This window comes from Rhea americana, unplaced genomic scaffold (genome assembly GCF_003343005.1).
Source record: "Rhea americana isolate MKP2758 unplaced genomic scaffold, rheAme1 scaffold_593, whole genome shotgun sequence".
NCBI classification, from domain to species: domain Eukaryota; kingdom Metazoa; phylum Chordata; class Aves; order Rheiformes; family Rheidae; genus Rhea; species Rhea americana.
The window spans coordinates 10889-25071 of NW_028186749.1; the positions used below are offsets into that span (position 1 = coordinate 10889).

General features: G+C 67.6%; 3 protein-coding genes and 1 long non-coding RNA gene across 4 annotated transcripts in view; all 4 read left to right on the plus strand.

Annotated features, from left to right (window-relative positions):
* The first annotated feature begins 6 nt into the window (after positions 1-6).
* LOC146587480 (uncharacterized) lies at positions 7-1759 on the plus strand. Its single transcript, XR_014897629.1, has 3 exons — positions 7-205; positions 616-763; positions 1298-1759. It is a non-coding gene; the product is annotated as an uncharacterized LOC146587480 (long non-coding RNA).
* Positions 1760-3543: 1784 nt separating this feature from the next.
* On the plus strand, positions 3544-6106 carry LOC146587481 (SLAM family member 9-like). The gene is made up of 4 exons (XM_085319504.1): positions 3544-3626; positions 3988-4317; positions 5282-5558; positions 5747-6106. Exons 1-4 carry the CDS (start codon positions 3563-3565, stop codon positions 5748-5750), a joined length of 675 nt encoding a protein of 224 aa, XP_085175630.1. The 5' UTR covers positions 3544-3562; the 3' UTR covers positions 5751-6106.
* Positions 6107-7401: 1295 nt separating this feature from the next.
* LOC146587482 (uncharacterized) lies at positions 7402-13838 on the plus strand. The gene is made up of 5 exons (XM_085319505.1): positions 7402-9286; positions 10159-10251; positions 10611-10627; positions 12643-12997; positions 13741-13838. The coding sequence occupies exons 1-5, from the start codon at positions 9022-9024 to the stop codon at positions 13836-13838; spliced, it is 828 nt and encodes a 275-aa protein (XP_085175631.1). The 5' UTR covers positions 7402-9021.
* Positions 13752-14183, plus strand: part of ETV3 (ETS variant transcription factor 3) — a 9811-nt gene continuing 9379 nt past the window's right edge. The window contains exon 1 of the mRNA XM_085319507.1: positions 13752-13834. The gene's annotated coding sequence lies outside the window, so the exon portion shown is untranslated. The remainder of the gene's footprint in view (positions 13835-14183) is intronic.

Here is a 14183-nt window from a genome sequence, read left to right on the forward strand (position 1 = left end):
CCCCCCCCCCCATGCCGGCCCCTGCACCGCGAGGCGCCTCCCGCGACGGTGCCGCTCGTGCCCGAGCGCGGTGGGAGCCGCGGTGGGGAGAGGGGAGAGGTTTAATCAGGCTTTGCCGGGTGCTGTGGGGCTCTTCCCGGGAAGATGCTGCCTGCGGAGTGCTGAGCGGTGTTCCTGTTGGCCTGGCCCCGGGCGGGAGCAGTTCGTAAGAGTGACTCTCTATCACTAACCGTTAGTGATAAATAATGAAGCAGGGATTTCTCTCCTCCGCGCCTTCTCGGCCCCCTCCGGCAGCCGCTTCTGTTCCGTGTTAGGAGTAATGGCGTGTTTCACGGTGTGTGCTTCCGTGGGGTGAGGGGAACGGGGACTGCGTGCGGGAGCCGCCACGGCAGCCCTGTGTGCTCTAACAAGTCTGAGGATATTTWAAAAATACATCTTATAAACCGTAATGAATTCAGCTTCTGAGTCCCTTCTCGAGTGTTTCGTCCCCTGGGAGATAGGTGATTGTATCATTACCTGGAAGTGTAATTTGGATTGTCTTCTAATTAGACGATGGGATTGCAGGGATGGGTTCTGCCCTGCCCTGCCCTTTTGTTTCATTGTTTGCAACTGCAGAGCGTGAGGTTGAAGCCCTACCAGCTCCCAGAGGACATTTCACCCACTCTCCGCCGCTCTGAGTGATTGCACAAGACAGCGGCAGCGCATCAGGGCCGGCGGTTGCCTCTGGTCCCCAGTGGCGCAGCGTTTGAGCGGCTGGCAAACGGTAACGGAGTCGTCACTTGCAGTTTCATGTGGAAATCGGTTTTGCAAGCTCTAGTCAACAGAGCTAATGATAATAATTAAAGAGAAACCCTTTAGTGCTCGTTGCATGGGATTTCCTAGGGGCCTCTTTACCCGGCTTCTCCTGGGAAATAACTTGAGTTTTGTGTGATCCTGACACCATTTCCACATCGACTGTTCTTCCCAGATGGACGGAGGGGCCGGAAGCCCRGWGGTGCTGGGTCACRCGGCRGAGGCAGAGCTGCTGCCTCTTGTARAGCCGTGTAWGAGGAGGGATGAGGGCAAGAGGCATCTGCTGCCCAGACAGGGTCTGGCACTCTGCTGAGGGAGCTCTGGTGATGGTAGAGGACCAAAATTAGGAGCTAGTCCCAAAGCAATTGCATTCAGATCATCACCTTGTGCTGGCTGTTGGGTCTGCGAGCGGCGCAGGCATTCCTCTTCTGTTACCTGCCCCCATGGGCTGGCTGCTGGCCTTGTTTAAATGTTTTTTTAATCATTTTTTTTATATTTTTTCCAGTCAGAGGCACTGACCCAGTGAGAAATGGGCTGGRTTCGATGCTCCCCAGCGCGGCGGGGGTTCCCTGCCCTCGCGCATCGTTCAGAGCTGGGTGCGAGGTGCTGGCTTAGGGCACGGCCTCAGCTGAGGCAGCAGCAGCCTGCTGTGACGTGCTGAATCCATCCGAAATGACTCATTTTCYGATGGTAGCAGGCGATGGGTGAATAGCTGGGACCATTGCCTGCCTGGATTTCTGCGCCGGGATCTTTGCAGAGAGGCAGCYCTTTTCTTGGGCCGCACTTCCCTCTGGTGGAAGGCCGTAAAGAAGCAGTCCCTTCCTGGCTGGTGCCTTCCACGAGGAGATTTAATTTAATGGGAATAGTGAAACAACCCCCAAGCCCAGAGAGGGTCCATCAGTCCTCGAGTTTTCACATACAGGAAAAGAAACGGCCAAGCGTCAGGCAATAAAAATGTGAAGTGGCATCTCGGCTGCGGTGCTTTAGTACCCTTGTGAGGCGCTAGAGACTGCTCTGCCCCTGGGGAAAGGCAGAACAAGAGCTGGTGACGGGGAGCTGAGGCCGGCCACGTTCAGACGAGATACTATGTCTGTTCGAATGAGAAATGCAGCGGGGAAGATGAGCCATCMGCGGCGCGGAGCCCTTCGTCCTTGCGGCCCGGCGCCTTCAAGCTCGGTGTTACCCGCAGGCGCTGATCAAAGCGGAGGGAACATGCTGTGCGTGGGGCAAGCGAGGTCAGCGCTGCTCAAAATCGGGCTGAAATACCACGTTTATCCCCGCAGCCGTCGCTCTGGTGCAGCGTGGCCCGGAGCGGGCGCGCGGGGCCGCAGCCCCGTCCGCCTCGAGCCCCGTCCCCGCGAGAGGCAGCGGCGCAGCGGGAGCCGGGCTCGGTCGCGCCCGGGCAGGGGTGCACGGAGCGACTCACTGCATCCCATCCTGCGTGCTCCCCTCCGAACCGGTCCCTCTTGCCGCCAGATGGCAGGGCTGGCCCTGCGACRGCGGGGGACGCGGGGACAGCCACTGGCCAGCGGTGACACTGCTCCTGCGCCCGCTGCGCGTGCGTGCTGCAGCTCGAGCTCCTTGGGCTCTGGGGTCCCCTCGGCACGTGCTGGGCCCTCTCCTGGTTGCTGCTTGCAGGCATCGGGCTGAGAGCGGCTGCCGTGCGGCTGCTTCCCGCTTCTCTGGGCGAAGCCGCAGCAGGTTTTGCATCCCTGCTGCAAGGCTGCTGTGTCCAGCTTGAATTCACACGGCCACAGAGTGGGCAAGGTTGGCARGGACCTCTGGAGATCATCTGGTCCAACCTCCCCGCTCAGCAGGGTCACCTAGAGCGTGGTAGCCAGGGTTACGTCCAGGCRGGCCTTGAGTATCTCCAGAGAAGGAGACTCCACAACCTCTCTGGGCAACCTGGTCCCGTGCTCCGTCGCTCTCACAGGGAAGAAACTCCCGTCGTGTTCAGGTGGAACTTCCCGTGGCTCAGTTTGTGCCTGTTGCCTCTTCTCTCGTGGACAGCTGGAGAGACTCTGGTCCCATCCCCTTGACACCCTCCCTTCGGGGCCCCGAGGAGGTGGCGCGACCTTCCCTGGCTGGTTTGGGCACCGCTGCCGCTTCCCCCTGCGTGGGGGGAGCGCGGGACCGCCGACGGCACGGGGCAGCCCGGCAGCGGGACGGCCTGGCGGGGACGGCGGCACGCRCGCGGGGCCGAGCTCGTGCTCCGAGCGGACTGTGCGCCGTCGGAGGGGGCCGCCGTCCCCGCGGGGGCACGGGGACGGGGCGGGAGGGAAGCGGGTTTTCCCCCGGGCTCGGCCGCGCGCTTCCTCCGAGCGTCGAGCGGGGACGTTGCCCCTTCTGCGAAGCGAAGCGCTTCGGCTCCCGGGGCGCCCCTCGCTTGCCCCGCCGCGTGCCAACGAGCCGATCCCCGTAAATCCAGCCTGGCTGGCGGGGGGGGGGCGATGCTGGCCGGCCCCCCGGCCCCGACGCGGAGGGGCTGACGTCACCTCTCCGGTGGCCTGAGTCCCCAGTCCCTCCTTCCCCTTCCCGCCGGAGACGTGCTGGCCGGGAGCGCGCGGCGGTGACGGGGCACGGGCGCGAGGCTGCAGGGCGGCGGGGGGGAAGGAAGAGCTGCCGAGCTCCGGGGCTCGCGGAGGAGATCGCACGAAGTCATCGCTGAGGTTTGCTGTTCGCGCGTGCCCGGGTGCGAACGCGGGAGCCCCCCCCCCCCCCCGCCGCGTTTGGCCGTCGCCGTTTGCCGCGGCGCCGGGAGGCAGCGAGGATGGACGCGCAGCCCGCCCGGCCCCTCGGGGCGGCCTTCCTGGCTGCCGCCGTCCGGCTCGCAGGTACGGGGAGGAGGAGGACCCACGAACGGCAGGGGAAGGGGAGCAGGGTGGCCTTGGGGTGCGCCGGCCCCCTTCCTACACCAGCCGCTGGATTCCCCCAGCAAGGACCGTCCCGGGATTCAGGGACCTCTCCGGTTCCCTCCTTGCCCTATGGCTTGGCCCGTGCAGGGGGAGTGCTGCCCCACGCCGGCTCCGTTATGGGGCGGAGGTGTGGAGGCAGTGGAAGATGAGCCACCCGACTCCGGTGCCTGCAGGTCCTGGGGCTTCTTYGGGATGGTGCTGCGACGAGGCAGTGGGCAAGAGGCTGCTGGGGCCCCTCTTAACCTCTTTTGGGGACCTTGTTCTTCTGATTTTCGACTAGTCCAAGCCCGGGCGCAGCCCCGCCAGGTGAACGGCGTCCTGGGGGGGTCGGTCGTGCTCTCCGCGGCGCTGCCCCCCAACGCCACCGTAAGGGRAATCGAGTGGAGCTTCTCGGCCGGCGCCGGCGCGACCATCCAGATAGCGGAGCTGAGCCGGGGCCGCTTCGAGCRCCCCGACCCCGGCGACCGCTTCCRGCAGCGGCTGGAGATGTTCAACGCGACGTCGCTGCGGATCAGCGCCCTGGAGCCGGGCGACGGCGGGCTCTACGGGGCCCGGGTGAAGCTGCTCCCGGCCGTGGTGCACGATCAGTCCTTCAACCTCTCCATCTTCGGTGCGTCACTGCAAATAGATAGCTATCAGATTGCAGAAATTCCCTATTCTAACACTAAATACCTGCTCGCATGGATCCCTTTGCATTTAGGATGCTTCCAGCCCTGGGGAGAGATTCACCCTCTTTACTCCCTGTTTGCAAAGTGACTATTTACGGTCATGTTGAGCTGAGTCTTCAGCAAATTGCATCATTTTTGCAGCTGCTAACAAACACGCTCCCTCCCCCCCAGCCCCGCCACCGTCACAGCACCCCGGGGCTCAGCACGGCTCTTTCTTGGCCGCACGTCAGGATGCTGCAGGAGGCATCTGCGGCCGACCGGTCTGCGCTGCGTCGGCCCGGCCGGCAGCGCGGGGCCCGGCTCCCCCCGCGCAGCCGCTCGGCGCGCAGACGCGGCGCTCGCCGCGCGGCTCGTCCTCGTTTGCCTGAGCTGATGCCGGCGAGCACGTACGCAGCTCCGGCTCGGAGCTCCCCGGGCCGTCTCCCGCGCACCTCCCGTCCTCCCAGCACCGTGCGCGCCGCTCCGGAGCGGTGCAGCCGCCTCGGCGCAGCGCTGGGGTTGAGTTAATCAGCTCTGACAGCTGGCTGCAGCGCGGCGCTGACTGCAGGGCTCTTCCTCTTCTTGCAGCCTTTGCGCTCGCGGGGGCCACATCCTCGCTGCGCTGCACGACTCGGCTGTCCGGTGTGTGCAAGGCTGGAGCCRAAGCTGCGGGCGGTTCTGGCTCCTTGCCCTGCTAGCGCTGCTGTTCCCAGCCTCTGCCCCACCTTTCAGAGCTTCAGGTGGCCCCAGCACCCACCGTCCTCCTGCTTAGCGTCGCAGGACTCCGGGGCAATGCTAAGGGGGGTTGTAGGAATGRGCGGCCCAATGCACGGGGCCTCGAGGCTGCCAGCAGCTGCAGAGGCAGCAGGGAGGATCGTCGCTTGTGCATCGTCTTTCACAACTCTGCGCAATCCCCTCTGACTGCAGAGCCACTGCCAGCCCCTGAGATCCAGAGCTGGCTGCTTTCCGAAACCCCTGCGCGGTGCAACGTCTCGCTGCAGTGCCGGGTGCCCAGCGGGACCAGAGGCACCGTCGCCTGGATGAGCCCCCGCCGGGACCAACGGGGCCTCTGGGTGCATCCCATCAGTGGCGGGGTGCTCAAGGTAGAGGTGCAGCGCAGCTACGCGAACGCCACGCTGACCTGCAGGGTCCGTAGTGCCGCGGAGGAGATCCACAGACCTGCTGCACGTGTGTTGGAGCAGAGGTGAGGGCAGCACGGAGGGGCCGGCAGAGGCGGGCTGGGGGGCTGGGCTCCCTCCCGATTCCACCGCTGGAGACTCCGCAGACAGCTGCGGCCCTGCTCCTGGCTGGCGGTGCGACGTGGTGGAGACTCTGTGGGTACRTGCACAGGGCCCTTTCTGCACCCATGACCTTGGTGCTTCCCCATCACAGGTGAAGCTATCGGGCTCGGCTGCTGGACCACGGTGGCTGCAGCGATCCTCCTAGGACCTTCCGCCTGGCAGCTCTCGCCGTGACGGAGACAGGTAGYCTTCTCCGAGAGGCAAGAGCAGGGCTGGAGTTTCCTGGAGCAACTTAATAGACCATGGTGCGTGGTCTTAACAGACCGCGGTGCTGGTGCCCTGCCCGTCGGACCTGGGCATGGTAACGGCTCAGCKCTCTGCGCACGTTAGCTGGCGTTTTCTGGTTTGCGTTGGCACTGTCTGGTCACCTTTCATGTGGTTCTTCGTGGCACAGGGACTTTCCTTTCTGTCATTTGACAATAAAYACGGCCCGTTCTCGTGGCTGGCCCCATCCCAGCCTTAGGAGGTGGTTTGTGGGAGTCGTTTGCACCCGTACAAACTGTGATCCTCTGACTTGCCCCGTGTCAGTTTGGGGCCAGGGGACCATAAGGGGCAGAGCTGGTTGCCGTCGCTTTGTTCTTGTGAGCAAAGAGGAGCRTTCCCAAGGCCTGTCCTTCTCCAGAGGCCAGGACCAGCCTGGACACGGCCACCTGGACACCCCTCCGTGGCTGCAATTCCTGCAGAGGACAGAGCTCCCGGCACTTCCCAGCACCGATGGCTCTGGGAGAGCCCAGCTGGCTAGCTCCAGCATGCCACAGACCCAGTCTGAAGAAACCCGGTGGCCACAGCTTCCAGAGGTCTCCAGTGCCCTCAACCTGCCCGAAGAGACTCCCTGGCTGGAAAAAGGAACGAGATCCACGAGGAGCCGCAGCAGAGCAGCTCCAGTGAGAAACGGCACATTTGGGGGCTATCCAGAAACGCAGGGTCTGCACTGGAGGATGTTCCGGCACAGCCTTATTTTGGATTTCTGGGACTTTTCCAGCGCATGAGCCCGTRGCCCCTTCCCAAAGGCAGCAGGATTTTTTTGCACAAGAGACCACGGGCCTTGCATGAGAGCTGGTGCCGTCCCCAGCGTGGCCGGGCGCCGCGGGACGCGGCGGCTTTGCGCTGCCCTCCGCGGAGCCGCGTCCGCCCCGTCCCGCCCGCGACGCGCGCCCCGGGGCCCGAAGCCCGCGGCGGGGCGGGGGGCCAAGGGCCGGCTCCGCAGGCCCCCGGGGCGTGCAGCGGGTCGCCTTGTTCTCTGCTTCCTCAGCTCTTTCAGAGCAAGCTGGTTTTCCCCATTAGTTGGAAAAATAAATCTCAGCAACTTTCGTTTCCCGCCTCTCTTCAAGAGGCGCAGGAGGAACCACGAACGCGGACAATGTTGTCCAGCTGCCAAAGGGAGCCCCTGCGCGGGGGGATCCCAGCAGGCGTTTTGGGGCCGCGAACGCCCTCGCCCCTCCCTAYGCTGCCTCGGTTTCCCCGGCAGTTTGGGGTTCCTCGTGGGGAAGTGCCATGGGAGAGAGGCTGCGTTCATTAGTCCTTCTGGTGCAGAATAGTTATTTTATCTCAGCGTGCAGAGCAGCTAACGCCTTCCCCGAGGCTCTGCCTGCTGGAAAAAAAGCATGAAGCGACGCGGGAGCGCCTTGCTCTTCTCGCCCCGAGCTGCTGCAGGGTTTGAATAAAAAATGAGCTTTCTGTGGTGTTAATGGAAATCACTTCCTTCCAGCCACTGCCCACGCAGGGCGCAAAACACGTGTCTGAGCGGGCTTGGGGAGGCCCGACGTGAGCCTCTCCGCGCTCTCCGGGGACCTGCCGCGGTTTCCGTGCTGTCCCCCTGCTTCCGCCCCCGCAGGGAAGGGGKAGATCGCTGGCACGGCACGGCACGGCGCGGCACGGCGCGGCGCGGCGCGTCCTAGGGCTGAGCCCATCCGGGACCAGCCCGGCTCCTGCCTCTCGGTCCCGTCCGTGGGGCCGCTTTGCTTCTGGCTGCTCCGGACCTGCAGCTGCTTCTGCACCCGCGCCGGGCGCCGCCGAGCTCTTCCCCAGGTGCGTCGGTACGTGCCGGCAGAGAGGCGTCTGCGGAGCCCGTCGGCGAGGATGCCCGCGACGCTCGGCTCCCTCCGGCTTGCGGCGCGGCGCGGCGGCTTTGCTCCTCCCCGCCTCTCCCGCCGCTGACTCTGCCCACCGAGCCGCCGCGCAGAGCCGAGCAGGAATGGAGGGGGGATCGTCCGGGAGCAAGCGGCGGCTGCGGCTGCTGCTCGCCGCGCTGCTCAGCCTCTGGCCAGGTGAGCGAGCGGGGCCGCGGGCGCCGCGCGGGTGATGCCAGCCCCATCCCTGCCTCCTTCCCAGCCGGCTCCGGGAAGCGGCTGCGGGCTTTAACCCCGCGCCGGCGCTCTGCCCCGACACCGGGCTGAGCGGGCGCCGCGCGCCGGCCGGGCTCCCCTTCGCCCGGCGCCGACGGCGTTTTCCGGCGCGCTGGCTCACGGGGCCGGCCGGGCGCGTGCATGCGTGGGCTGCTAAGACGAGGTTTCGTAACGAGGGCGACGCGGAGGGGCTGCCGGACCCCCGGCTCCGTCCGCGGGAGAGGAGCCGCTCGCCGCTGGTTTTATTTTCCGGCTTTTGCCAGCGCCTCGGGGCTGCCCGGGGGAGCCGGAGCCGCGCCGGATTACGCCGCGGGGAGGCTGGCTCCTTACGTAAACCTGCAGAGAGGAATCCCCTTAATTCCCCGCGTGCTAATCCATACATTTAATAATTCCCACAAAACCTCCCGTTCTTACAGAACGCGTTTAGCAGCACGGGCGGATTAGCGGGGGGGTTTTATCCTCCTGAAATGTAATTGGCTTCACGAGCGTCCTGGGCGACGTGCGACGAGTCGCCTGCCGTCAGGCAGGAAGGCTGCGTGCCTCTGCCACGCTGATGACAAATACCAGCCCCAGCTCGATGGAAAATAGGTTGTTGTGATGGTTTCAAGTTTTCCAGCTGCTTCCTTTGATCAAAATCGGTTGGTAAAGGACTGTGGGGTGGTGATGAGCCAGAGCCAAACGCGGATTAATGTCACGTAAACCCCAGGTTAAAAGCAGCTTCGCGGCCCTGCGTCTTCCAGGGTCTCGGTGAGACCCGAATTGGATGAATCCCGATACCAAAGGCATCGCGATGACCCGTCCCAAGCATCTACGCGCTCGTGCCTCCCTCCCTGCCTAGCTTGCAGTCCTTATCCCTGCCTAGCTCTGGTTCTCTCCAGCACGAGCRATCCCAGGCAGAAGCTCTTCACCGCTCCTGCCTCCAAGGTCAGGGCCGCCAAGCCGGGAGCGGAGACTTGCCCGGCGCGCGTTCCCGAAAATCCYGGGTAAACAGGATGAAGCGAGCCGAGGAGCTCAGGAAGCGATGCGATTGTGCTCGCTGGAGACCTGCCACCGGGCTGCTTTTCCGACCCGTCACTTCCCCCCGGGCGCCTCCAACAATAGCGCGGGGACGGCGGGCAGGATCCCGCGCCGCCGAGGCCGGAGCCGAGCGAGGGGCCGCGGCCGGGCTGCTCGCCGCCGGGACGGGCGGCCCCTGCGCTCCCTCCGAGCTTTGCAAACGCCCGGGCAGCTCCGGCGAGGGCGAAACGCGGTGGGGGCGAGGGCTCGGGGGCGAGAGCGAGCCGCAGGTGAGCGGGGTCGGAGCCGCGAGAGCTCGGGGACGCSGCGCTCTGGCCAAGCACGGCAAAGGGGCAGCTTGTAATTCGGGCTGCTGCAGGGTTTTAGACGAATAAACGCTCCGAAGTCTGTGTTTAATCTGCTCTAATATACAGGCACATCTGCTTCTTTTCCACGTCTGTGGRTTTTTCGCCTGGGTTGGAGCCCAGGAGGGGGAAGGCGATGCGGGGGCGAGGCGCCGGCTGCCGGACCTCGCCGCTCCTCCTGGAGCGTCCCCGTCCCGGCACGTGGCGCTTTTACCCGGATAGGAGAGAGGCTCGGAGGGGCCGAGGGACTTTCCGAGGCTGGCAGAGAGCCCGTGGCAGGGCGGGGGCCCCAACCCGGGCRCTCCCGGGCTCCTCCTCGGCTCCCACTTTTCCTTGCCGCATRTGCCAGGGCCAGAGCAGAGCCGGCGTCTCCGGGACGATGCCCGGGAGCATCGTCCGGCACCGGCGGCAGGTTGGGAGCGCTGCGTGGGCAGCGGGAGAGGAGACAGCTTGCAGGTAGGCGGGAGCGAGGGAGGTTTGTGCCGAGCTGCTCCCGTCCTGATTTTGCTGAGAGCTGTCGCTGCTGCCAAAAAAAAGGAAAAAGTCGGCACAACGTGCGGGCTTGGCGGCCGGGTGCAACGTCGCTCCCCGGTGCCGGGTGCAGCGAGCCCGGGCCGGGCGGAGAGGTGGCTCCGGRGACGCCCCGGTTCCTCCCGCGGCGGCCGGGCCGGCGACGGGCACCTCGGCCGGCTCTGCCCCCGTTTGCAGCGGGGCAGGGAGGCCGGGGCGAGGGGGAGGCGTGCCGGGGCCGAAACCCACCGGCTGCGCCCGCCCTAACTGCTCTTGGTCTTCCGTAGGCATCGGGGCAAAGGCGCGGTTTAAGGAGGACGGTGAGGTTTTGCAGATGTTGGCAGGGAACTCGTCCCAGAGCCTGCTGGAGCGTTGTGCTGGTGAGACGCCGCAGGTTCGGCCCGTTCAGATGAGGAGGAGACATCTGAACCCGTAGATGCCGCTTGGACGCCAGCTGCCCGCCCGCTCGCCCCCGCCGTCCCTCCCGCCCCGCNGGGGGCCGGGGCGGCCGCGGACAAGCCACGGGCTTCCCCAAAGGAAAAGCGGGGCGGACGCCAAGCCGCGGGAAGGGCGAGCAGGGAAGGGCGGCGGCGAGGAGGGACGTAGCCGCCGGAAAAGCGGCTCCGGCTTTAGACGCCCCGTAATGCCGCCGCCGCCGCCAGGCGTTGGCCGAGCTGGATCAGCCGGGAAGGTCTCGGCCGCCCGGAGCGGAGGCTCCGTCCCGGTGCCGGCGATGCAGAGCTGGGGCGAGCCCGCGTGGGGCAAACGGGCGTTTCGGCCCCCGACCCCCTTCGTCACCGCCGCTGCGGCAAGACAGCACGGAAACGCGAGGCGAGGAGCCGGGCCGCTCGCGGCACGCGTTTCCCCCGCGGGAGCCGGCGCCTCCGGAGCTCCCGGCGGCTCCGGGGCCGCGGGGCGGCTCGGAGAGGGTCCGCCGCCCGCGGGAGAAGCGCGCGCCCCTTCTCCCCTCCCCGCGGCCGTCTCGCCCGCGCCGCTCGCGCGCCGCCGCCGCGGGGGATCGCCGCCGCACCTCCCGACCCTGTAACGCAGCAAATAAATGTTGGTGAGATGACGGCGCAGAGGTGCCGGCGGCGCGGGCGCGTGCCTCCGGACCCGGCGCGGGGAAACCGCTGGCAGCGAAAAGAGGGGCGCGAAGGGGGCTGCCCCCCCCCCGGCAGGATTTCGCTTCGGTGAAAGTTTTTCGAGAAAAGGGCTCGCCTCCCGCGGCGGAAAGCCGCCGGGGCCGCGGGCGCGAGCGGGCTGCCCCGGGCACCCGCGGCGCGCCGGCAGCCTTTTCCCGCCCGGAGCTTCCTTYTCCCCTCGCTCTGCAGCCGGCCGAACCCCTTCTCCCCGGCTAGCTGCGCTGGAAATAACCGTCGCCCACGCGGGGCCGAGCGCAGGCCCCGGGGGCCGCTCGCTGCTCGCTCCTTCCCCACTCCGTCGCGGCCGAGAAGGGCGCTCGGTCCGAAAAGCCGCGATAGAGAACGGCAGGTTGCGGGCGCGAACCATGGGAGAGAGGCGGCCGCGCCGCCCTCCTCTTCCTCGCCTCCGAAAACGCTCCTGCTTGGGGCTTTCCCCAGGTGATTTTAAGCCAGGACCGACCCGGCAAATCTGAGCTGGTGGAAACAGGAGCCTCGGCGAAGTTTCCAGGCCCGGGTCGGCTGTCGGTCCCCCCCCCACCCCGTGCCGGGCGCCCGGAGCTCTTGCACCCGCTCCCGCCCCGAAGCGGGGCAGCGCAGCCCTGGGCTTTCCTCCCCGCGCCCTTTTCTTGGGAAGGCAAATTTGCAGCTCGCTTTTGCCTTCCCCCACCCACGGCAGCTCCCCGGGGCCGCGGCGCTTTCGGCACAGCCGTGCTTGCAAACCTTCCCCGGGTGCCTGGCTCTCACCGGGGACGGGGATGGGGACGGGGACGGGGACGAGAGCGGCGGCTCTGGCAGGAAAACGCGCGGGACTTTCCCGCGGCCCCGGCGAGCCCCTGCGCGGGACGGAGCCGGCGAAGCGCAGCCCGCGTTCGCGGTAAAAAACGTTTGGGGCAAAACGCTTGGCCATCGCCGGCAACCAAACCGGGATCGCGGGAGGGAAGGGCCCGGCCGGCTCTCGCTGCACCCGTTTCCCCAGCGTTCAACCTCAAAACCAGTGGGGAAGCGGGGCCGAGGGTGACACGCGGGGCTGGGGGCGGCAGGGCYGGCGCTGGCGCCGATGAGTCAGGGGGAAGCGCCGCCACCGCCGCCGCCGCCTCGCTTCGCCTCCCCTCCCCAGCTGGCGAGCCCCACGCCAGCATCAGCCACGCCAGGGCGGTCTTACCCAAAAAGCCCTTTTTCTAGCCCAACCCGGGGGCCCCAAGGCGGAGCGGGGAGGGGGGCGGCGGAGGGGGGGTCGCGGCGCTGGCGGCGGCTGCTGCTGCGTGCGGTTTGCCGCGACGTCGCCTTCCCCTTCGCAAACCGCAGCAGCTCCGGGCGCCGCGCTTGCAGCCGGCGAGCCCGGCCCCCCCGATGCAGGCACGTGGCCGCCGAGCCTTTTTCGCACCTAAAATTAGCTTTTTAAAGTCACGTCCCTGCAGGCTGCGCCGGAGCTGCTCCCGCCGGTCTGGCTGCAGCCCCAGAAACGGGCTGTCTGCCCCCAAAACCCTCCCGCACCGAGGATGCCCCTGCCCGCCCGCAGCTTTCCGAGGGCGATGGGGGCGAGCGTCCCCGGCCCCCGGCGGCGACCGAACCCACTCGCCAGGCGGAGGGGACCCGCGCGGGGTCTTTCCCGCGCTGATGTCGGCCCAGCCCGCGCCCCTCCGGGTGAACGGCGTCCTGGGGGGGTCGGTCGTGCTCTCCGCGGCGCTGCCCCCCAACGCCACCGTAAGGGAAATCGAGTGGAGCTTCTCGGCCGGCGCCGGCGCGACCATCCRGATAGCGGAGCTGAGCCGGGGCCGCTTCGAGCGCCCCGACCCCGGCGACCGCTTCCRGCAGCGGCTGGAGATGTTCAACGCGACGTCGCTGCGGATCAGCGCCCTGGAGCCGGGCGACGGCGGGCTCTACGGGGCCCGGGTGAAGCTGCTCCCGGCCGTGGTGCACGATCAGTCCTTCRACCTCTCCGTCTTCGGTGAGGGGCCTACGCAGGGCCCGGCCCCGCCGCCCGGTTTATAACCCCGGTGTAACTCGCTGCCTGGTCCCGGGCAATAAAGCGGAGCGTTAGCAGTGCCCAGGAAAGGGGAAGAGCGATCGCACTCGCTGCCGAGCAGCTGCCGAGGGGGCTTTTCCTGCGTTCCTGCCTAGCCACCCTTTTCGGCGGCCGCGTCCRTCCCCGCTCGCCCGCGCCATCGTTGTCCCATCCCCTCCCAAGCGGACAGTCCCGGTGTCCCCCCCGAAACCCCCTTCGGCAGCTGTCCGGGAACGCCGCAGCACGCCGCTCGGCCCCGGTTTTATTTGCCCTTGCAACAGAGCCGGTGGGTGCCCCGGAGATCGAGGGGGAGCTGCTGGCGCCGCTGCCGCGCGAGTGCAACGTCAGGCCGCGACGTCCGCGCCTCCTGGCTGCCCGCAGGCTCCGGCATGGCCCCGGGCCACCGTTTCCTTGCAGGGCGAGGGTTTGGGGAGGGGGAGGCGGGGGTCGCGCCTGGAGGAGATGGCTCGTCTGCCCGGCGCTCCCGCTCGCCGCCGCCGCGCTCGCCGCTATCTGGCCTTGGAAAAAAAGGCGGAAAAAGGCACCCGCGGGAGGTAGGCAGCGCCGCGCAGCGCCGGCCCCGGATCAAGGCCGTTTCCCGCCGCCCCGGAGCAGGGACGGGGCATCGGACAAAGCCAGGAAGGAGGGAAGGCAGCGCAGAGGCAGCGCGGCGGCCGGGCCTGCCTCCGCCTCGTCTCCCGCCGCCGCCCTTCTCCCCGCAGGCGCCCTCGCCGCCGCCGGCTCCGAGGAGGGGGCCGCGCTGGAGCCGCTGTACGCCCGGACCCGGCGCCCGGCCGAGCCCGCGGCGCTCCCGCCGTGAGTATCCGCCGGCGCCGAATCCCGCTGTGGAAGGAGGGACCGGAATGAAGACCTCGAATGYGTTTGTTTGGGTGTTTTCTTGCTTTTCACCCGCCTCGCCCGCGGCGGAGGGMCGCGACCGCCGGGCCGCGGCTCCGGCCCCAGCAGGGCTCCCGGGCGGGACGCGGGGGCAGCGCACGGGGCTCCCGGCGGGGCCGGGGAGGGGGGCGGCGTGCTGGCCCCCATCCCTCCGCAGGCTCCTCCCGGCGCGGCCGGACCAGGCGGCCGGGCCTGTGCAGCGCCGTGCGCGGCGCCTTCCCCGCGGGGGGGCGCCCTTCGCCTTCCGCGCCCGCTTGTCCCTCTGCGG